Genomic DNA, 23255 nt, shown 5'->3' with positions numbered 1-23255 from the left:
CTTGAGTGGTTTTCTGCTGCAATGTGTTTTAAAAGCTCACTAGTTACACTAAGGATCCTGCTGATGACTGCAGTAGTGTGTTGTCTAAGAAGTAGTTGACCACTAAGGTTGAGACTTTATTTAAACTTTCACTACACAAATATTGTGTCACTTTTTTACTCTGTGAAATTTGTAGTCACTTTCCACTTACAGCCTCAGAACAGGAAGTGTAAAAGGTATATCCTGATCAAGTGACTGCCAATACACTTCTTTAATGAGTTCAGGGGTTTTATTTTTTTTTTAATCAAGAAATCTTACATTAGTTTCTCTGATTATTTAGAAATCTCTTTATTTTGAACATGGTGGTACTCTTCTCCTCCAGTTCCTGCATTCTGTAGTGGTTCTAGCAAATTCATGGAATCACAGAATGCTGCATCAGGTTGGAAAAGGACCACAGTGGGTCATCTGCTCCAACCTCCCTGCTCAGGCAAGGACATCCTAGAGGACATTGCACAGAATTGTGTCCAGATGTTTTTTGAATATCTGGATATTCAAAAACAGTGAGGAAAACTCCACAACCTCTCTGGGCAATCTGTTCCAGTGCATGGTCACATGCACAGTAAAGAATTTCTTCCTCATGTTCAGGCGGAACTTCCTGTGCATCAGTTTCTGCCCATTGTCTCTTGTCCTATTGCTTGACACCACTGAGAAGAGCCTGGATCCATCCTCTCCCTTCAGATACTTGGAGACACTGATGAGGACCCCTCTTAAGTCATCTCTTCTCAAGACTGAACAGGCCCAGCTCACTCAGCCTTTCCTTCTGAGAGAGATGCTCCAGTCTCTTAATCACTGTTGCCTGCTGCTGGACCTGCTCCAGGGTATCTATGTATCTCTTGTACTTAGGAGCCCAGAACTGGACACAGTACTCCATGTGTGGCCTTACTAGGGCAAAATAGAAGGGCAGGATCACCTCCCTCTACCTAAATTGCATCCATATTTTCAAAATACCTAAACTTATTTAAGAACAACATACATTCTTTGTACATTGAACTCCTTAGAGTTAAGCACACAATTGTTAAAATTGACTTAGAAGATTGAATTGTGGGACTGACAAGTTTTAGTAGAGAGTCGTAACTGTAACTCAAAATTTTGCTTGTGGCAGCGATTCAGTAAAGGTGGCATATATGGAGAAATGCATGACCTGCTGATGAACAGCTGTGTAGAATAAATTATGTCTTAAAAAAAAATTGGACTTCCAATCATAGATGCACAGCATGCATCAGTATCAGAACAGTTCTCTAGATTCCTTATGTAAACTTCTTGAAACAGAATTTGAGATGTACTTGGGAGAATGGGTCCTGCTTGTATCATCACACCACCCTTCCTTGCACAACTGCAGTGTTGTGTGTTGGTGGGGCGAAACTTTGGATTTTAGGGCAACATCTTAAACTAGTTGGTACTGTCCAGGTTTTTGAAAGACAGCTTTAGCTCCTGCAATCTTTAATTTAGTTCATTTGAGTATCTGACAAAGCAAAACACCTTTTCTGAAGCTGGAAAATTAGCCTTATAGTGCATTAAGATCTCTTGTACCAGTAGCCCTTTTTTGGGGGAGGCTGGAACAGGGGAAAACCTTACTAATGACTCATTTTAATTTCACTTCTTAAAACAAATGTCACTTCTGTGCATTTAAAGCTTCTAAATTTATTTCTTCCCCAAGCACCAGTAGCTCTGGGGTTCTTTGGTTAATTTTTTATTACTATTTTTTGAAAAAGGCTGTCTCCCTACCATGCCTTTTCAGTTCCGTAAGACTAAAGCACCCTGCTTCCCTCCTTAAAGTACAAATTCTTTTAATACCACTGTCACTATCTTCTTACAGTCTGCTCATGCTGTTTGCAGGAAAAAAATGTTTTAAGGTATCTTTACTGCAAAAGGAAAACATCTGAGAATGTTTCTGTGTAACCTGATGGCTGTGGCTTCGGCTTCTTGTTTCCCGCTGATGAGACCAAGATTTTCGTGGTGGTTTGTCCTCTTGAGCTGCAATTCCCCCAACTACTACTTTGATGAGAGTAGGCAGTTAAGGTGGGATCTACCAGAACTATCATGCAAAATGAGTCTCTGTGACAAAAGGCTCTTTTTGCGAAATCCTTCCCCATCAAGTCGGGCACCAAACTAAATGAGCTGAGTAAAACAAAGAAGCTAATTTGGCAAGGATACTTCTGCATAATCCATCATTGTGCTTTCTTGCTCTAGTTTGAGAGGGGGAAGTTTGCGATTACCCCAATTTTAAAAAGAGTAACAGCATGCATAACATTGATTTTGCTTCTAAGCACTCTTGTGTGCCTTTAATACTTTAATGCAAAGTACAAAGTTTCAGACTAGCACATCAGATGCAAAAAGCAGAGGTAATACAAGAACTACAGGGGACAATTTTAATAACAATACTTTTTAAATGCTTTGCAATATGAACACTGAAAAAAATACTACAATAAGTAAATTCCTTTAGACTTTCAAGGCTAGTTCTATGTAGACAAGGAGCTGATTAGCTTCAAACTAAATTGTTTCAGGGGAATTTTATAAATTTCCTCTTCCTGCTTCTTTCTACCCTGTTCCTACATCAGTTCTTTTGAGTATACTATTTATAATATAGCTGTTCTGCAGATTTTAAGCTTGAAATTTTTGAGTAAATGGCCACTTTATTTCCAGACAAGTCATATTTTTCAGCTGAAAATGGCAGTCTCTGAAATGTGTACGTGACTTTAGGTTATATGGAGTAGCTACTATATTAAACTTAAATTTTTAGTGATACATCTGAAATGCAAGCAGCAGGCTGTTGGGCTGCCATCTCCTCTTGGGGAGCAAAGAGTTCGTAGTGGGATACCTGCAGCTGCAGAACTGTTGCCTATTGAATACCTCATGGCTTAATTCTTCACTGTGCCATGCAGATGCACAGAGAAAAACACTGACAAGAGTTGGCCTAGTCCTGTATTTGGGAAATGTGGGAATTTTGGGGGTTTTCATCTCTTGTGCCATAAGGGATACTTCAAAATAGCTGTTTAAAAGCTTAATTCTTCAGCTGTTTAAAAATCACACATTCTAGCATGTTAGTATGGTGATTGGGGTTTGTGAAGTTCAGTTGCAATACTGAGCCCAAAAATAGAGTTTCAAGAGCTAAAGAAGCTTCAGTAGATGCAACACATTTAACTCAGTCTTTTCTGAGCAATTTGTTGCAGTACTTGGAATATTCTGCTTGCTTGCTAGTCATCCTGAATTTACTTCATGTAATACACAGTGATAGTCATGAACAAAAGCTGTTGAGAGGCCTATGTGAGAACATCAAAATGAAGGAGAGAGACATGCCTCTGACAGGCTGTTTTCAGTAAAGTTCCCCAGTGCAGTAGCAATAAACCTCACTGCTCTTACAATGAAACCAAGTCTGTCTCCTTTGGTGGTTTGGGCTTTTAAGCTGCCTTCTCATTCCTCTACTTCCTTCTCCCTCGCCTTCTGAGAAGAAAAACGAAAAGTCCCACAACTGCATTTATGAACATGGGAAAAGGAGAACATTCATTCATGAGTGTAAGGGACTCAGGCTTTAGCATCACGTTGTAACACAGCACACAGATAGTGCCAAAGAGCCACCAGGGTTCACTTGATGAAAACGGTGATGCAGCATGGCCTGAATCCACCTTATTGTTGTGGCTGGCATTTACTCAACTGTTTCAAGGAGCTCCTGTCACACTTTTTTGTAAATTATTTCAACATTGGGGGCAAGAAGTAGCGACTGTCATACAGCTCTACTGTATACACTGCAATCTGTCCTAATGAGGTGGCTTTCTCAACTTAATTGCTATTGCTTTTTGGTCACTATGGAAGGTATCTTGGAGAAGATGTAATGAGGGAGAAAACTAGGTCACTCATCACTAATCTGCTTCCACCAATCTCCCACTTTGCCTGGCTGACTGGAGATGTTACCACAGCTCAGCATCTAACTGCAGGGCTGCTTCTCTGCCACCATGTCCTGCCTTTAGCTCTGGTCCTGCCATTCCAGCAGAGGCTGCGGTGGGGTAAGAAAGACTTCTCTATGCGGAAAACTGGCAGATGTAGCACATAAATGAAAGGAAACTAATGGATGCATATCTGGAATGGGATTTCCATCACATCACAGCCAGCCAGTTACTATTATTTGCATTACACATAAATATTATTTATTGTAACTGTTATTTTGATTCCCTATTTAAGGGAAAGAAACTACACTTGAAAGATAGTGCTGATGAAAAGGGTGAGGAACACCTGCTGCACCTGTGTGAAGAGCAGCATTGGTATGATTTAACATCATGGTTTAAGTATTTTTAAGCTATCACATCCTATGCTGTTGTCCAGTTTTCATTTCTTCTCTGTCCCAAGAAATTACAGTTCCCATGGTTTTGCTGTTGTTTTGCTGTGTCTCCTTATAAATAAATAAATAAGGTGGCCTCAATAAGTTAGGCTTTAAATGGCACGCTAACCTTTATCATTCATGCATCATTGATATATATTTCCTGCAGAAGGCCTGAACAGGAAACCAACTCTTTTTAAAGGCAGAAGTAACTAGAAAGAGGTTGCCATCTATATTATCTTTCTTAGGCTTCTCTCGTGTTTCTGTGGCTCCTTGGAAAGCAGGCTGTCCTCAAGACAGTTGTCTTCAGTACTAACATCTCTGTCCGTAACCTAGCCATGCTGCATGAAGGCATTCATAAAGACTCAAAACGGAACAATTACAAAATAGCCTTTAATGCTACCAAACATCTTAAAAGAGCTGACAATTTCTTCTATTTTGGTTAAGTCCTGTCCCACTCAGACCACAGCATAGCCTAGACATGTGCTTTGTGGCTTTGGAGTTATTCAACCAGTTTTGAAATATTATCAAGGAATAAAACAAAACTAAAAGGGAATTTCCTTCAGAAGAGAGATGTCAGCCTCTGTCACATAATCTTACTTATAAAGTACTAGTGTAAAAAAAGGTAATGAAGGCACTGAGGACTTATAAGCAGTAACAGTAAATTTGCCTGACTACACCTACTTGCTCAGTCCTGTAGCCTGGGATGCTGCCAACAGAGCTATGTTAGATTCATTCCAACTCCAGGCAGAAGCTAGGGCACACCCAAAGTGATACCTCACTTTAGCAGAAACTCCCATGCCTTGGGAATTACAGGACTTGCCCTACTCATTTGCCTCTCAAGCCAGTTCCTGCAGCCAAACATTGTTTATGGCACAGACAAATCTGTACCATCTGCCTGGGGACACCATATGTTCCCCTGGCTTGTGTTGTCTTACTGTGAGAAGTCAGGCAAACAGACTGCTGGTATGCACTCAGCATGGAGCATAGCCCAGCTGCTTATATCTGGCCCATACTGCTGCATCTGTCCAGTTAGTGGGGGCTTTGACAGAGATGCAGAGACTCCTACCTCCTGTAGCACACACACTCCCACTGCACCATGTGGTTCCAAAAGAACTGTCTGATCAGCCTGATCTCCCTAGCAGGGAATCTGTTCCTACACAGCTAACGTTAAGAAAGTAAATCATATTTTCTATGAGTAGATTTCTCTCAGATTTCTACCAGTAAATCTAATCAGCCTATTAAATTTGACTGAATTTAAGTAAGTGAAGTATAACTGAACTTGACTATGAAGGACCATAATAGATTATGTGGATCGTAATATAGAAGTGAATGTAACACACTTTTGCTTACATACAACAGGCTTAATCTACTCTTAGTAGGCATCAAAATCTTTAGCTTCTTTTAAAAGTTGATTTGGGCAAAGGTAGTATATTAGGATAGACTTGGGGATATGTATGTTTTCTCTCACTGACAACAAAGAATGTCTTCAATGAGAATGATTCTTCCCCTGTACTCGGTACTGGTGAGGCCACACCTTGATTACTGAGACCAGTTCTGGGCCTTTCAATTCAGGAAGGACATTGAGGAGCTGGAGCAAGTCCAGAGAAGGGCAACAGAGCTGGTGAAGGGTCTGGAGCACAAGGCCTGTGAGGAGCAGCTGAGGGAGCTGGGGTTGTTTAGCCTGGAGGAGGCTTGGGGGGGACCTTATTGCTCCCTGCAACTACCTGAAAGGAGGTTGTAGCCAAGTGGTGGTCGGCCTCTTCTCCCAGGCAACTAGCAACAGGACAAGAGGCTGTAGTCTTAAATTGCACCACAGGAGGTTTAGGTTGGACATTAGCAGGAATGTCTTCACGGAAAGAGTGATTAGACACTGGAATGGGCTGCCCAGGGAGGTGGCAGAGTCACATCCCCAGAGATATTCGAGGGAAGACTGGACGTGGCAATTAGTGCCATGGTCTAGTTGACATGGGAAAGCTCTGGCTTAAAAAACTCTTCTGATATCGTAATTTCGTGTGACAACTGAAGAGTGGATAATCTTGTAAACTTTAACAAGCCCCGTTTACAGAACTGAGCACAGACCGGGGCCTCAGGCAGCCCCCGAGGTCCTGGCCCTCCCCTCACACACCGGCCCCGCCCGCCGCCGCCAGGGGGAGCGATGGCGCGCGCCGCAGGAAGCGCCTTTGTCCCGCCGGGACCAACCGCCGGGTCCAACCGCCGCCTTGCCAGGGGCCCCTCCCGCCGCCTTCCCCTTCTCCCTCCCCGCCCCTCCCGCCGCCTCCGCCGCCCTTTTGCTTTCGCTTTTTCCCAGCTGACAGCCGGCGGCCCGGCCCGGCCATGGAGAACGGTGCCGTCTACAACGAGACCACCGAGCCGGAGGCGAAGCGGCCCCGTCGCCGCCCCTTCGGCTGCACCCTGCGGCACCTGCCGGGGTGGCGGCTGCCAGCGAAGGCGGTCCAGGCGGTGAGTGCCCTCCTCGCCTCGCGGGGCGTGCCGGGCCTGGCGCGGAGGCAGCATCCCCTTGACTGAATGGCTGCCCGGGGCCGCGGGATGAGCCCGGCGGGCGGCGGGATGGGGGCGAGGAGCGGGCGGGGGCCGTCGTGGTGCCCTGCGCTGGGATGGAAAGGAGCATGTTGTGATGACCTTCGGATAGTCTCCCGCCGCTTAAAAATTAAACTCGCTGGCCGAGCGCTGGCGGGGGAGATGGCCGTGCACAGGCTTCGTGGGAAGGGCTCCTGTCGGTTAGAAAAGGGCTGGCTCCGCCGGGAAGATGTCCTGACTTGAGACGTGGCATGGGGTCACTGAAGCTGTGCAGACTTGTAACTCAGGTGAAAAGCCGGCGCGGTGCCTTATAATGCAGGCTCAAGAGTTTTTCATGGTGGGGAAGCGGCAGGAGTGTTCCTTTTCCATGTCCGAGCTGCAGGAGTAGGTGCTGACATGTGATGGCCGTCGGCGTCGTGCGGCCGAGGTGCGGTGCTGCAGCCCGCGTGGTTCAGCTGCCTGTTGGCCTTAAAAACCACCCGCTCTGGCTTAAAACCTGAGGGAAACCTCACAGGAGACTTAGTATTTTTTTCTGAGGGTCACATTGGATGAAAACAGGATGTAGAAGCCTTTGGTTGAACCTCACAGTAGGGCAGTATAACAGGGAAGGGTTTACTGGGTCATGATATCCAGACCTCCCTCTCCTGCTGCTCCTGCAGCCCTTTTGTAAGCTTGTCATTCTACACTGTCTGTGCTAAAAACAGAGTGCTCACTTCTCCCATAATTTGTGGTAGAAAATTCCACCAGAAAAGTGTACTGTTGATGGAGGCCCATTGCACAAGACGTCACTTCATCTCAGGCAGTCCTGGGCCCAGCAGGAAATAAAAGGCTCATGTTCTGCTTGCTTTTTTGGTGCATGCAGTGTTGTTCCTGAACACATTAAGCAGTTGGGCTCGCAGTTCAAGCTCCTGTTTGTTCTGTGCCTGCTGATGGGCTCTTCCAGAATGTGCCAGTTTGGCTGCTGCTAAGGATGTGAGGAGCATCATTCTCAAGTACTGGCAGGGAGGTAGTGAAACCAGCAGTGGAAAAGGGCAGCTGACTGTAAATGTGTGTCACCGTACATTTTGCAGCCAATACAGTGGCTTTTTAGTCAGATGTGTCATGCTCACAGGAATTGTAGGTGATTTCCAACCCTTTCTCATTACTTTGCCAGAGGACATTTAGTTTTTAAACTTCGTCTCATACACAGTCGAAACTCTTAACAAAAAACATAATACGCTTCAATGCTGGTAAAGGTAATGGTAACGCTGCCAAAAATAAAGTTTTCTAAGAGTATTTTAAAAAATCACACCCAAGAATGCTTTCAATAAATCGGGAGGCCTGGAGGCCTGGAGACACACCATCTATAACGCAGCTGTCTCCTTCGAGAACACACGCAGGATCACTCTCGAGGAAAAAAGGCAACGCAGAAAGAACCGTGTATTGCAGAATACACCATCTAAGGAGTCTTTCTGCTGTGCCTTTTGCAATCGGATATGTCTGTCACGTATTGGCCTCATAAGCCACCAGCGTGCCTGTAGCAAATGTGGATAGAGCCTTCCCAAATCTTCGTTCGCAAAGCCTAGCCATGATTAGCTTCATCTAATGGAGATTAATAAAGTAAGATGTGCTGGCTGTTGCTCCCTGATAAAGAGATCATTTATTTAGGTGGGTGCATTGACTACAATAAAATAAGCGATTACGTATACAAATTTACTGGTGTACCAAAGTCCTAAAATGTTTAATTATTTATAAAACTTTCTAGGTAGGAAGAAGAAAAATTATCATTCTAATCAGGATGAATAGGTGCTCAATATGCTCCTAAATAATTAGCAGTTTATGGCCTGCACCCATCTGTCAGTGAGAGGAAAAAGAAGATGGAGTTATAGTTGTTCACCCTCCTAATTGCCAACATTTTTTGCTTCGTTTTTGTAACCCTTTATCAAAATGCACAGATCTTGGAGTTATTGGTTAAAACACTTTAAACAAGCCCCGAAATTCCAGAAGGTGGAAGGAAGCCTCAGTTTCTGTGGTAAGAAAAAGGTTCCAGTTTTGGGAAAGTGTTGATTTTTGGAAATGCCAGTGATGGTCTTTAACATCTATAACCTTTGTGTTGCAATAGTGGTTTTTAGTGGGATCCTTTGTGTTGCAATAGTGGTTTTTAGTGGGATAATCACTCTGCTAAACAGGGTATTGCAATCAGAAAGTGAGCTCTCCTCATTATAGTGATCAAATGTTTGATAAAATACTGTGAAATCACCTGCAGAAAACTGGTTTCTGGACCTAAGAAATACTTTTCTTCAGATTAATAATGGCATACGTTGTAACCTTAGCCTGTTCTTTTGGGCAGCTGAAATAAGGAAAATGTGACTGCCAAAAGGATGCTGAGAGGCATGTTATTGCATGGGTTTATAGATTGTTGTTGTTTTGTTATAAATAGGTGGAATGTTTTTGTTAGTCCATGACTGGTTCAAATTCTGTGCAAAGGTAAATGGCACAGTGTATATTGTGCCAAGATTGAGGTAGAAACAAATTCTTATCTAAAAGAGAAATAGTTGTCATCAACTATTGTTTGTCTTTAACCAAAATGCCCTAACTGGAAAGGAAAATTGTAATTCAGCCCTAAATATCTGCTCTTTTTCTGAGCTGTTCACTTTCTATAGTATCATATATAGTATAGGGTATTAGCAAGTCCACCCATCTGAACTAGAAGATATTGTGCTGGAAATACCACTGCCAAGCATCTTCACAGGCCTGTTAGCACGTTCATTGATCTGCTCTATTTTTGTAGCATTCTTTTGTAGCTTTTTACTTATTAAATCTCCTTTACAAACCTGACACTTGTGTAGAAAATTCCAACATTAATGTCAATATCAATTAATAACTTCTTGCTGGTAAGGGACAGATAAAGCTGTTTAATTTCTGGTGTACCTACAGACAGATAGGACTAATAATAAAATTAAAAAGAACCCAAAACAACTCCTTCTCTAACAATGCTTTTGGTATTTAAAACTATTTTTTTTGCAGTAGGACAACAGCATAATTCCTTTTGTTTCTGATAATGGTATCAAGAAGCAAACTAAGAAACCCAAGCAGAATTCTCTGGCGTCTTATAAATGTGCTATTGGTACACCAACTTAATCAAAGAACCTAAAGTTTTTCCAGCCAAAGTTTTTTTATTGATATGCTCTATTTTATTGTTCAGCTTATTAATAAAAAATTGAACACTGAGTTGGACAAGCCCCACACAGGATTCCACTTGATAAATCTCATGTATTTAACACAGAACCGCTTAAAACTGTTCTTTGAGTGGGATTTTTTTCAGCTTGTTTGTACACTGAGTGGTGAGGCTTTTTTCAGTTATTTAGGTTATATTATGGTTATCTGGACTTATACTTCTATTTAAGGATGGGTTTATTTCCTATCTGTTCTGTTTCAGCCCAGATGAAAGCAATGGCATTCAGTTTTCAGTGCTTATAAAAAGAGATAGCACTACACATGAAAACATATCTCACAACTGACCTTGTGAAAAATGTGAAATTGAAAGTCTCTGGACACAGCTGTAAGCAGATCTTTTTAAATGCAAAAAAACCCCATAAAAATCGGAAATTCAGAATTCAAAACATTCATTGGACAGCCACTGTAGTCACGGTTTTAGGTCTGAGGGCTGCTGAGAAGTTTGTGTTGCCAGCCACTGCAGGAGAAAAGGGAAGAATGTGGAGGCCTGGTAGTAATATTGCAGTTTCCCAGCTCGGCTTATTTTCCTTTCAGAGCTCCTATTTACTTTATACAATTGTAGCATTTTCAAAACATCATTCTTTGAAGTGCCCTTCTGAGGTCTGGCTTAGCAGGGGGAATTTACAGTTCCTACTGCTAAATTGTTGTTCTTGTTTTTACTGTTAAAAACCTGAAACCGAAGACCAGTGGTTATTTTCTGAGAATTCTGAATTTTAGAATTTGATTTTTTTTTTAAGAACTGTCAACCTCATTGTTGCTCATATACTCTTATTAAAAGTATGATCGTCATCCTTATATCATTCTCAATTTTATGACCGAGTCTGATTCCTGTTAATGGTTTTCTTATAATTTGGTGAACTCCATACTAAAAGGATCTAATAAGCTGTATCAACTTTATGGGATGAAGGAAACTAGCAAGAAGTGGCCAAAATAAGAGAACAGTTAAATAGAGCAATATTCTTTCCTGTACAATAAAATAGTAGAAAATCCAGCAGTTATTAATTAACTCATATTCTTTCCTCAAAACATACTGTGGCAGGAAGGTGAAGATGAGCTTCTGCATAGATTAAATATTGTCCAACGTAACTTAAACACAGTTTGAAGTTTTGGTTCCTACAGAAATATTTGAGCTTCTGTCGTTAGTGGGTCATAAGCACGCGAGCTGTTGGCTCCCTGTACTTTCTCTGGAGTTTTATCCAGCAAGGTGACATCAGCTGTAAACTATTAGGGAGGTAGCTGAGTGTGTCATTGCTGCCCAGTTTCCCCCACTTCCCTGAACCCAAATGCATTTAAAACTGAGTGCAGCCGTAAGTAGTAAGGGATAGCATTTTCACTTGTTCTGAGCAGGATGTGTGCTCCCCATGCTGCCTTCCTCGTCTGCTTCCAACTGGCAGTTGCACAAAACCCCAAAACAGGAATCTTGACTGTTAATCCAGAAGCTTGTGTTTGGCAGTGTGCTCAGCTTACCTGAGTGTAGTTTATCAATCACCTTTAGCAGCAACTGTAAACCATGTCATTATATAATTATTTATGCCTGTAAGAAAATAGTGCAGCATTTTACCAGACTTTTTGTAGATTGAGGATTTTCCTCATAGCTATCTTTGCTGATGTTCATATCAGAGATGTCTGTCTGCTGAATATATTAGAGACTTGCTTCAACTCAAGCATGTTATTTGTTTGCAGATTTTCTCCTTTGTGGCTGTTACTTGTGAAGAAATTGTGGAGGATTGTGGCAATTGTGGTGGACTTTACTTCTTTGAATTCACTAGCTGCAGTGCCTTTCTTTTGAGCCTCCTGATTCTGTCTTTGTATTGCACTGATGTATATGAAACACTGGGGGAAGATAAAGTAGAGAAACTGGTAAGGAAATTTATTTTTTTAAAAAACAAAGTGCATAAAGACTGCTGTGGAGTAAAAAGGCTATGCAGAATGAATCTCCTTTTCTTCTCCATTTAAAGGGTAGGTTAAAGTAGTTTATAGTTAAAAAATGATCAAACTTTGAGACTCCCTTTTATATTGACAACTTTTCCAAAAATGTCACATTGGCTACCTGCAGGATTTTAGGATTTGTGTGAAAAAATCTTTCAGGATTTGTGTGAAAAAATCTTTCACACAGACTAATACTGCTGTATAGCCATCACATATATGTACATAGACAGAATAAAGTTCACTGCCAGCATGATGCTTGTAATTTATCAGTTTACCCTGTCTGTTTTCCTACTGGATGTAGCCTACCTCCTTTTTGGTAATGATCATACTTGTTACAGTGTATGGTTTTATATTTCAGAAAATCCAGCAGTGGGAGAAGGTTGCTCTGTAAAGTCAGTAAGAACATTATACTATCTTACAAGTGTCCCTTCCTACTTGCCTTCAGAGAAAACAGTTGGGGTTTTATGTGAAGGTAAAGCTAAGGGAGTGTAGTAAAAGATTTGAATGAGCACATTTACTTACAGGTTTCTAAATTCCCAAATCTTTTACATAGGGAATAATGCTAGCATGGTTGTTCTGAGGTTGAATTTGAGTGTGAAAAAAGTTAGGTGAAATTAATTAAATACTTAAAAAAGACAAAAATGGAGAGACTTAAATATCTGATAATGTTGTTTAAATAGCTGATAATATTGAATGTCATTTGGAATGTTGTTGTAAAATATATTTTCTGAAGATTCCATTAGCATGAAGTTTCAAAACATAAATTCACAGGCAGGTTAACTCAGCTGCTGTTATGATGTTTGTTCTCTTCAGGTAATCCATCTACAATTCAATAATGTTTTTTCTTTATATTTGCAGAATTTTTGGGCCATGCCAATCATAGCTGCCTGGTTTGTGTTAGCATCAATAGTGTTTGCTCTGACCAGCTCTGGCTCTGCTGTTGAAAGTGCTGCATGTGTAAGTCTTAAAATGGCAGGATTTACTTTGTATTTATCTGGTGTGTTAATTTCTCTGCCCTCTTAACTTCACTCAATTTGCAGGGAAGAAACTGGGCAGGGAATAGAATTCAGTGTATTGTGATGTTTCAGGGGGAATTAACTATTTCAGAACTTCCAGAAACTTAACATAGGAAATCCAAGCAGCAGGCATTCCTGAGGATTGCTGGAAAGTTCTGTGTGTACTTGCAGCTCCCCAGCATTTTCCTACTGGGAAGCTCTCTTGAATTTGTTTTGTTTTCTGTCCTCTGTTGTTGTTTCAATGTTGTTATCTTTTGCAGCTTCCCCAGTTTTCTGAAATTCCTTTTTTCCCCTCAATTGTCCTGTCATAATGCCACCCGCTTACAAAGTCAGCAAGAAACTGTGTCTTTTGCCAGGTGTTACAAAGCATATGTGGACAATGCTGACTTGCAAAGGCTGCAATAAGAGCAGCATTTTCCTCAGTGACAGAAATAGTCAGGGCGTGCAAGGCACTGAAGAGGCTTTGGGATGCTGTGGATATCATAATTCCTTAGTCATTTGGCACTTCTTTTGAATAACCTTGGAATTGTGAATATGTTAGTTTAAAACATCAAATTCTGATTTCATTCTTGAACAAGAAAAAATGAGTTAGAAAAGAAAGCAAGATAATTCTGTTCCACAGGCAGGATGAGCTACTAGAGGTGGACACTTTTGTGTAGTTATCTTCTGTGATGTTCATATATTTAGACCTAATAGTTTCAGTATAAAGTCTTTCAGGTTTGGTTTTTTTTTTCTGGTGCAGAAAAAATAAAAACTACTGTGATTTAATACTTACTAGCGTCAAACTGCTTTGGACCAAACCAGTTGTGTAAAATTTAGATAGAGTTAGAATAGTGCATGTTTCTTTCCTAGTTTGAAAGAAGCAGCTAATATAACAGCTTTCTCCTTACCACTATCTTGCCAAGACTAGTAACAAAATGTCATTCACAAAATGTCTTTTTGTTCTCCTTTGCTGACCCTGTAAGGACTTGGGTAGGGTCTACAGATCTCATCTCCCTTCACCTTCCATGTGTTGCTCTTCTTCATTTACTCTCTTCAATCAGCAATCATCTCTTGGATAAATACTCTGCTATATCACCAATGCCATACTGCTTTAGTAACTGATTTTTGGCAATAAAATTAATATATTTTTATTATTAAGGGCTGTTTAGAACACAGTATAGAGTTCACATGTGATTAAAAGAATGAAAACTGTAAAAACTTCTGCATTAAATGTGCTAGAATTATGAATTCTGATCTGTTTCTAATTTAAATGGAACTATCAATATAAGGAGGACTGTAATCTTACTATGTAAGTGTTATTAATGTATGCAAATGGTCCAGCAAATCTCTCCAGACAATGTTAGGATACTGTTACTGTTTTTATGCATTTTAAAATCACATGTTTCTTTCACTTTCACAGACATTTGGATTTCTTGCAAGTATTGCATTTGTAGTTGAATTTGTTATACAGTGCATTCACAGGCGAAAACAAAACATCGCTGGACAATCTGCAAATCCTGGTAACACTCCGAGAGCCACAGAAAATCAACCATTGAATAAACAAACCTAACTTCACCAAATTGTTCCTTTTTTTTTTTTTTTAAATGGAGCAAACTTAAATGAACTTTCAGTGCACTGTAGGTAACAACTTCTGTCTCTTAATTCTAATCAATTTTGTACACATTGCTCATCAAAATTTTGATAGATCCCTAGGTCTATCATCATCATTATCCTAGGTAATGGCATCTTGAGCACAATGTTCTAAGGTAACTGGTCCTGCTTAATGACTGGTCTTGTCACCTGCCCAGGTGACATGCACTAAAAAACCTTGAGTCTAACTAAAATAACTTAAGGACAACACACAATCAATGTGCTGATTTGATTTTGGCAGAGGTAACTAAAAAAGGTTAATGTCTGAGGCATAAATTCTGAGATATAGCCTAAAGATATTTCCTGTATAAATGGACCAGATGCTTCTGTTATGAGTTATAAATTAGAACAGCAAAATTCACTTTTGTACTTAATGAAACTGAATGTGAAAGGGATACCTAGTTGGAACCTTACAGAAATGCTTATCCTTACATAAGGGGGTTTGGGGTTTTTTACTGTTCCTGTGTCTCAGTTCTGTCTGTGGAGATCAGTTTAATGGAATAGTGACTGTAGGGGTTTAATGGGGAGGGTAATGTAAATGGTATATTAAGGAGACAGTTTTGCACCCCATGATTGTCAAAGTTTGGACTTGTATACCAGAATCTTCTGTCAGATGGTTTGAAAAGCTATAAAAGTTGCAGGAAGAAACTTGAAAAGCGACCTGGGGGAGGAACATGATAAAGAATAGATATTTTCATGAAGTAATCTCAAAAGTAGAAATCAGAATATCAATGGGAAAAACCTAACAGCCCATTGGTACTATCCTGGTGAATGTTGCTTGCAAAGTTAATACATATGCAGCTTGTCTATGCACAGATAATGCTAAGTTCTGCCAGAATGATTATGAACCTTACTATTTTCTGTGTTTATAAATATGTGGCAGTACCTTGAGAGTTCTTGCTACTGACTAGCTCAGTTGGTAAACAGGTAAATAAGCATTTTTATCCTCGATTTGTTTTGAAAGCGACTGTAGGTCTGCAAGAAACACTACTGATATGACAGGTATCAGACAAGTGATGGATGTGTCAGACCAGATGTTGATGGCTGTAAAAGAAATGAAGGGGTGCAAAAGCATTTTTCAGATGTCTGAGGTAGAAGCAAGATGCTACACCTCTCCTAAGAGGAAAGCCTTCAAAAGCAGATCAAATTGCTGTAAGCCAGGAGACATTTCAAAATACCAAAGCAAATGAGAAAAAGCTGATTATGCAAAAACAGTTCTTGTTTGAGTGCTCATGACATTTGCCATGTCTTAAGTCCATTTCATCACTACCCTAGTCTGACATGTTCATAGTCCTGTAACCTGTTGTGGCAGCACTGAGACTAAGCCCCCCAGAAATAGGCTGAGCAAACTGTATTTGGGAAAGGAAGAAGAAGCTGTTGTAAGACAAAGGACTGTAATAGCAGATCAATGATTTTTTTTTTCGTAAGACAAAGGACTGTAATAGCAGATCAATGATTTTTTTTTTTCCATTGCTGCCACTTTCTGATGAATGTGAGTTTGTGATGGTTTCCCTCTATAGCTTGAGACTTAAGCCTAACACTATGCTTTGCTTGGAGGATGTAAAATTTTGACAGGTGGTGTGAAGCACCAAGTTAAAGCTGTAGCTTGGTTTCAGACCTATGGATGAAAGAGACATTTCCTTCCTAAAATTTCCTGTACTGTAAAGAAGAAATGCTCTTCAGACTGGCTTTTTTCCCCTTGTATTTATTAGTCTTCATTTGCACTAAAACCTGATCTTAGTGTAGGTGTACAGAGCTCTAGCTGTCTCTGATAACTGTGTAGCCTAGAGCTGGTTTGTTTACAAGTGGTGCTACTGATGATACAAAATATCCATAGTGAGAAATATCTCTGCAATCTCTTACTTTGGGGATCATGCCTATGTGATTAACACTCGAAGGCAGGGGTCTCATTTTTTTTCTTATTGCCTAGGATACTACTGAATTTGCTTTCACATCAAAATGTCTGTAGTCTCTAAATCTTCATCTGTAATGAATAGCTGTAAATATTAGTGTAAGAGCAACACTGTGCTGCTGATATTTATTAAGCAATGCGGCACCATGGCATGACTTTTATCCTGAGGTAATTTTTTCTGTAATTTTTCTCAGCTTGGAAATATGTTACTAGGGGTCTGGGTTTTGCTTGCTTTTTCTATAGACTTTTCCCCACCTGAAGTGCTATGTTGCTGGTGTCCGTTCCTGAACTGGAGACACCGGTACCAAAAGGGATCTGTAAAGTCATCTCTCTGCCTTGGCAGTTTACCTGGCAATAATCTGTCACATAAGGCAGCGCAGAAAGAATCGTGCCTTGCAGAATTTACCACCTAAGGAGTCTTTCTGCTGTGCCTTTTGCAATCGGACATGCCTGTCTCGTATTGGCCTTTTTAGCCACCAGCGTGCTTGCAACAAACGTGGGTAGAGACCTCTCCCAAATCTTCGTTCGTGAAGTCCAGCCATGAATCTGTCACATAGTAGTTAAATACTACAAACAAGTCACATATTGGTTACAGATTTAAGGCAGTTGCTAAATTGTTGCTTTCAAACCAGTTGTTGGCTAACGTGCATGGTGGTACTGTTAATCCTAGGCTCCTCATCAAGTGTTCTTTTCTTAATCCTAACAACTCATAAAGTGCTCTTTTTGTTCTTTTTTTTAAGTAGTTGAGAAGCAGGTTTGATAGTGTGTATGCTGTTCTCTGCTTCTGTTAGGTCATTTTCTTAAATGCTTTATCAGCTTCCTATAGCTTCTTAGTTTTCCTTATCACTCCTTGCTCCTCTGCCCTTCCAGGTTAGGAAGGGGAGAGGCTTTCTTGCTGCAGTGGCTGAGCAGATTGGTCTGCTGCAGTCTGGACATGCCCCCATTGATGCTTCTGGTGTCAGGTGCTGGCTTTATATGTCTGCCTTTTAATTAGACTGATCCTAGAGAATGCCGTTGGAGCCGCATTAAATGTCTGGTTCTGCAGGAGCTCTGTGTGTGTGGCTGGATGTCTCTTACCCCTCCCATGCTCTGTCAGCAAAGTGGTTTGCTTGTTTCCCACCCTGCTTCTGATGAAATCAGCCTACCTTATTTAAACCACCTATTTAAATTGTCTCCATTAAGGTGGCTGATTTTGCTTAAATGGTTTAGGAATTCTTAAGGAGAGTGGTGGGAACTCTGGTAAAAGTGCTGTTAGAGGCAACTGTCTCAAATTTCTTCTTTTTGCAAAGCAACCATCTCTGTACATCATAACTGGTGGTAAAACCTGTGGAAAGAAGCAACTGTCCCAGTACATCTGTCTGGGGATTGTCTTCACCACAGTGCTTGGCAGTGGTGTTGCAAGCCTGCTCAGACACATAAAAGCTTTAGTGTTTTCCAGCTGAGCACATCCAAAAATATTTAAAGGTTCTGCACCCACTTTCAGGCTTTGTTTACAGTGCCTTGAGAATCAGCGGAGAGGATTCTCCAGGACATGTGAGGACTTGTTCAGTGGCTGGACTGTGAGCTTCTTCTCTGAAAATCTGCACTGGGCATTATATAGATTGTTAATTTTTGTTTGGCATTTAGCCCACATTAAAATCACAGTGCTACCAGTGCTGTGTGGTTCTGAGTATGGGAAGGAATTGTGCCTTACTGCCTGCACTCTGTGCTTCACAATAGCAGGGAAGGGTTGTGGTCTGTTACAGCTGAGTTCTACCTTTGCACCTTCCAACCTGGAAGAGCAGTGAGTGATCTCACGCAAATCTCAGAGCTCAGCACAAGATGTTTTTGCATAATGGCTGTCACGGTAATCCTCATTCAAATTTGTGCACTAAAAATACCAAGCTTTCTACACTGAAGGGAAATATTTTATGAAATTTTTGAAAGATTCTGTAAAATTTTAATGACTCAAGATGCTGGTGGTGCCTTTAAGATGGAAATTCATCTCTGTTTTAGTCTATTGCTGTAAACATAAGCAGTTCTCTTGATATTAAATGTTATGCTGGTCAGAACTTAAGTGATTTTTAATGTTTATGAAATCATCTTGATAATACAATGATTTTATATATAATAAAAATTTTATACAATTTTGTTCCCAGTGTTGCCTTGAATTTCCATCTAAATAATTTTGAAATGCTTAAATTCTTTTCCCTTTTAAACCTGTGATCTTTTTTAATGTATTATGCTTTCTTGTTCTAAAGAACTTTATAAAATATTTTGTAATAATTTTTAAAATAAAATATTGGTAAATAAGTGTTTCTTGTTTTGGCTTCTATGATTTAGTGTTGCTATGTAGTTCTCCTAGAGCCAACCATAGGAAATAACATCATTCTTTGTTCCTGGTTTGGAGGAAAGAGCTTGCATTGTGTTTGCCAGTTAACTGGGGAAGAGAGTCTAACTTGCAAAGCTGGATGTTCTCACAGAAGGCTCCCAGGAGAAAAGGTCTGATAAGGTCAGTATTGCCTCTGACGATAGGGTCCAGCCAAACTAGTTTGCAGTAGCCTTTACATACCCTGCTCTTTAGGTTACTGTGACAAGCATAATCCAAGTGCTGCTCTTTCCTATTGATCACATGGATCTGAAAAAAGCAAAGTGGCAGACTTGCTACAGGAAGGAGCACGACCTAGTAAAAGGTGTTGAGTGCAAACAATTTATTCTGGTGTAGAAAAATGCAGGTGACCAAGTCACTTGGTTGAGGGAGAGCCACTGGATACTTTAAATATTGTTTGGCTGATTATCAGTGATAGGAGGTGAAGAAAAGGAAATAAACCTGCATGCTTTCTAGCAGGGTAGTGCTTTTTTTGTCTCCTAATCCTATTTGCTTATTACCTTGTGGTCATCTGGTACACAGGAGGAGAATGCCATTTCCTTCATTGTCAGCACTGGAATTGGAATGCCACAGTATATTTTCCTTGTAAATGTTAAAGGTGACATTGTCTCTGATGAAGTTGCCAGAGATGGGTGTAACTGTAAGGATTCATAAGGGAAAAAGGTCCCTAATGCTTTTTAATTACATTTGAAAACTAGATGCAAGAAAACAATTGAGGCAAAATGTTGTATTAAAAGGGTACGTCAGTGGTGGATTTACACACCATGAGAAAGTAACTCAGAAGTCCTAGATTTAATAATTCCAATCATGACCACGCACTTTAAGTCATGGCAGCTCCTTTTTCAGGCGTGTAATCCAAACTAGGTTACTGTAAATTATCAGCATAGTGCAGCAAGGCAGAATATGGGCTGGTAGTCTGTGGCTTTTCTTTGTGAGTGCACAGGCACCACCTGGTTGCTGCCGTCTGTCCATCCTTTGTTCATTCCTTGCTTTGGGATGGGTTTCTCCTTACAGTGAGAAGCACAACTGGCCACCTGCTCTATCACAGAGCTGCCATAGTGCAAGAACCAAGCAAGGTTCACTGCTTGGCTGGTCTTTGGGTGTGACTGCTCTTCGGATTCAGAATAGCTATTCTTTGCCTGCGGAAGGAAGCACAGGGAAAGCCTGCAGTGTATTTTGAATTGTTCATGCCATCTGCACAGGAACCCGCTGAGAAGCTGCAGGAGGGAAGTTTGCCCACAAGAGGGCAAAGATGATCCTTGATTGAAATTATTTAGTCTGGAGGGCTTCACCCTCTTCCCACCCGTATTTTCAGTGGAATTGAACTGCCCCGTGCCCTCTCTTGTCAGCATGGCTATAAATTAACTGTTCATTATAGGGATACTGTTTCCAATCATATGCTTATTTCTCAAAATGTACCTTGAAGGTTTCTGGTAATATATTCAGGTCAATATTGTCTCAAACAGATACTTTACCTGAGCAGTTTGAAAGGGTTTTACCTGTATTCCTTTTGGTTTGTAAGCTGTCAATAGATGTTTTTAAAAATTCAAGTTGAGCTTCAGCTGTGTGATGATGCCTGCCACCTACAGCACTGCACTGCGGCACTGGACATTTTTGTGGTCCATACTGTGCTGTGGTTTTCAATGAAGGGTCTGTGGATCATTTGTGGGAGAAGAAAGGAGCGGGGAGTACCTGAGCATTTCCTGGACTCGGAAAGTTAAATGAGAGAAGCTTATTATCCAAAAATGTAAATTATGCATGCGGGGAAAAAATCAGGGCCCACAACCAGAAATGTTGGCAAACATAGCTGTAAAGCATGCCAGACAGGACTTCTTGCAATTCTAGTCCTCTTCAGGCGCCCCAGTGAAACTTGCTTTGACCAGCCCACGTGCCCTGATCACTTATTCAGTTTGTTTCTTATGACCTATTATCTCTTGGCTAAATTATTGGTGGGAAAACAAACCAGACTTGGCTGGTTTGAAGTTGGCAAGTCCTGAGGTGAGAATCAGGGCTTCACAGGAGGTGACAGCATAAGCACATGCTTCAGTAGCATGACTCATGTGCAGCCAGAGGAGGACAGCAAATACCCAGTCAGGTGTGCGTTGCTAGATGTGCTGCATGAAAGCATGTACTATTCTGCAGTGCTAAGCCTGGGGTGTACTTCAGAGCTCTCTTTTTAGTGCTCATTTGGACTTACTGAAAGCATAATGTTGTAAGACAAAAAGCATGACAAGTTTTTTGTTACCATATGCTCTACCCTTGCTTAGAGAATGGTGCAATGTTGCTCAAAATAATGCAAGTCTGTCTTCACTGCAGCCCTCCTTTTAACTACTTCCTTTGCACCAGCTGTCGCTCTTCCAGAAATATCAGTGCGATACAATTCTGAAATCCCAGTTCACGTTGAGCTGTAGGTAAGGAAGGGACAGTTACTTAATTGTTCTGTGGTCTCTGCGTTCCACTAACCAAAGGTGTGGAGCTGGTATCCTGGTATGAGCAGCAAGGCATCCTCAGCAAGAACAGACTCACCACTCCTATTGTCATTGTTAACACCTGTTTGCAGTCTCTTTTGCCTGTCTGCTCTGTTTCAAGTGCTTCAGATCACTGGGTTTTGATGCTCACATCCTCTTTGATGCTTCCCATTCCTCTACCTGAAATCTGAACTAAACCTCCCTATCAGTGCAATTCATAGCAACAAGAGCTTTGGCTAAAGCTCTGCCTGCTAGTTTCTCAAAACATCTGGGATAAAGTGGCTATGGAGGTCTGTCTGAGGGGGTACAATACAGCTCTAGAAACAAGTGTCTCGTTAATGTAAGCCTGTTTTGTGCCTCACAGTCCTATTGCTCAGAAAGGCTCATTTTATGAATGAACCAATGTTGTCCTTGACTTGATACAGGTTTTTTTCTAATTGTAAACACTTGTTTCTGGCAATTGTGCCTCTCATTGGAGGGTAACAAGGGCATAATTATTCAGCTCTCATGCATCACAAACTGCTGAGCATGAGGTATTAATGGAGTGCTTTGCTGCCACAGTAGCTTAATAGCTACAGCTGCAGCATTGTGCTCTTGTTTGGCAGGGGTTCATGAAAAAGGGGGATGCAGATCATTAAGTTTTATGTTAAAAGTGATTTACAGATGTAGAAATAACAGTAGACTGTGCTAGATGGACAAAGCACTTCTGATTTAAAAGGAGCTATTATACCAGCAGAACTGTGATTCATACTCATGGCCGGGACAAAGCCACCAGCACTAGTCCACCTCATATAACCCCCAATAATCTTAATAAAAGACAGTTGTATTAGTGTATTGTGTGTGCTGGCAGGGCTGTACTGGGGGAGGAGGGGGAATCATACCCTACCATCACAGCTGGCCTGCAGATGTAATAGAAGGAAGCTGCAAATGGATGCTTTTGGGTAGCTACAGGCTGTGAGGTGACAACAAACTCCTAGCCTTGTCCCTTTCCATCCACCCAGCAACAGTGAGATACCAGTGCTGGAATTAAAAGGTGAGTCTTGCCGCAGTTCCACAGGGAAAAGTAAAAGGGGGTCTCTCCTCAGCTATACCCTTACATGTTCCAGCTGAGTGGCGAAGCACCCCTGGTACATGATGGAGGAAGAGGCACATCGAGAAAATGAATCAGAGGGAAGGGTAACTCCTGCACTCTGAGTCACTGCTGCTTGATTCTCTCTTGTCCTTCTCTTTCTTCATTGAATTTGCAGGGGAGAGTGGCTGGGTATTAAGGCTAGTCCTGTGCAAATAGGCCCAAGACACACTGTGCTTTTTCCTGGGAGAATGGTATTTACTCGGTTTGCCCTGTAAAAATAGGTGCAGAATGAGTGCTGTCTTCAACTTCCTAGTCTAACCTTGTATTGCTGAAGGGTTAGGTGCCTCCGAGTCTACACCTGTGGAGTTTTCTTCCCCAAGTGTCTAGAGTCTTGCTGCAATTCCTCCTATGCCAGGAGGGCTGCCTGTCTTCTGTTGCTCTTTCTGCACAAGTGCAAACATGTAAGAAAATGAGTGGTTCAGACATACTTAATTTAGCAATGACTCTACATTAGTGGCTTGAGGATATCCACCCCTGCGGGGAGGAATGCCCCACCACCCTGCTTGGCCTACCACATCATTGACACAGATGCCAACTCCACTTCAAAAGCTGATGTAGTCTTCTTGGCCTTTCGGTAGCCCCTTCATCAGCCACAAAAACATGCAGGTGTTTCCTTCACCACCACAGATTACTTTTTTCTGCACATACCCACACACGCAAAGCACAGAGCTCTCAGCCTGTTCCTTTTTG

General features: G+C 41.3%; 1 protein-coding gene across 3 annotated transcripts; it reads left to right on the top strand.

The window, feature by feature from the left end:
• Nucleotides 1-6551: 6551 nt before the first annotated feature.
• CMTM6 (CKLF like MARVEL transmembrane domain containing 6) lies at nt 6552-18879 on the top strand. Of its 3 annotated transcripts, none has more exons than XM_017818050.1 (4): nt 6552-6814; nt 11792-11968; nt 12896-12994; nt 17468-18879. In XM_017818050.1, the coding sequence occupies exons 1-4, from the start codon at nt 6689-6691 to the stop codon at nt 17585-17587; spliced, it is 522 nt and encodes a 173-aa protein (XP_017673539.1). In that variant the 5' UTR covers nt 6552-6688; the 3' UTR covers nt 17588-18879. The 3 variants fall into 3 exon arrangements, with proteins under 3 accessions (XP_017673539.1, XP_017673538.1, XP_017673540.1); XM_017818049.1 differs by lacking the exon at nt 17468-18879 and adding an exon at nt 14456-15420; XM_017818051.1 differs by lacking the exons at nt 6552-6814; nt 17468-18879 and adding exons at nt 7054-7179; nt 14456-15420.
• Nucleotides 18880-23255: the final 4376 nt, after the last annotated feature.

This window comes from Lepidothrix coronata, unplaced genomic scaffold (assembly GCF_001604755.1).
Source record: "Lepidothrix coronata isolate B3197 unplaced genomic scaffold, Lepidothrix_coronata-1.0 Scaffold64, whole genome shotgun sequence".
NCBI classification, from domain to species: domain Eukaryota; kingdom Metazoa; phylum Chordata; class Aves; order Passeriformes; family Pipridae; genus Lepidothrix; species Lepidothrix coronata.
This window is presented reverse-complemented; position numbering and strand designations above follow the sequence as displayed.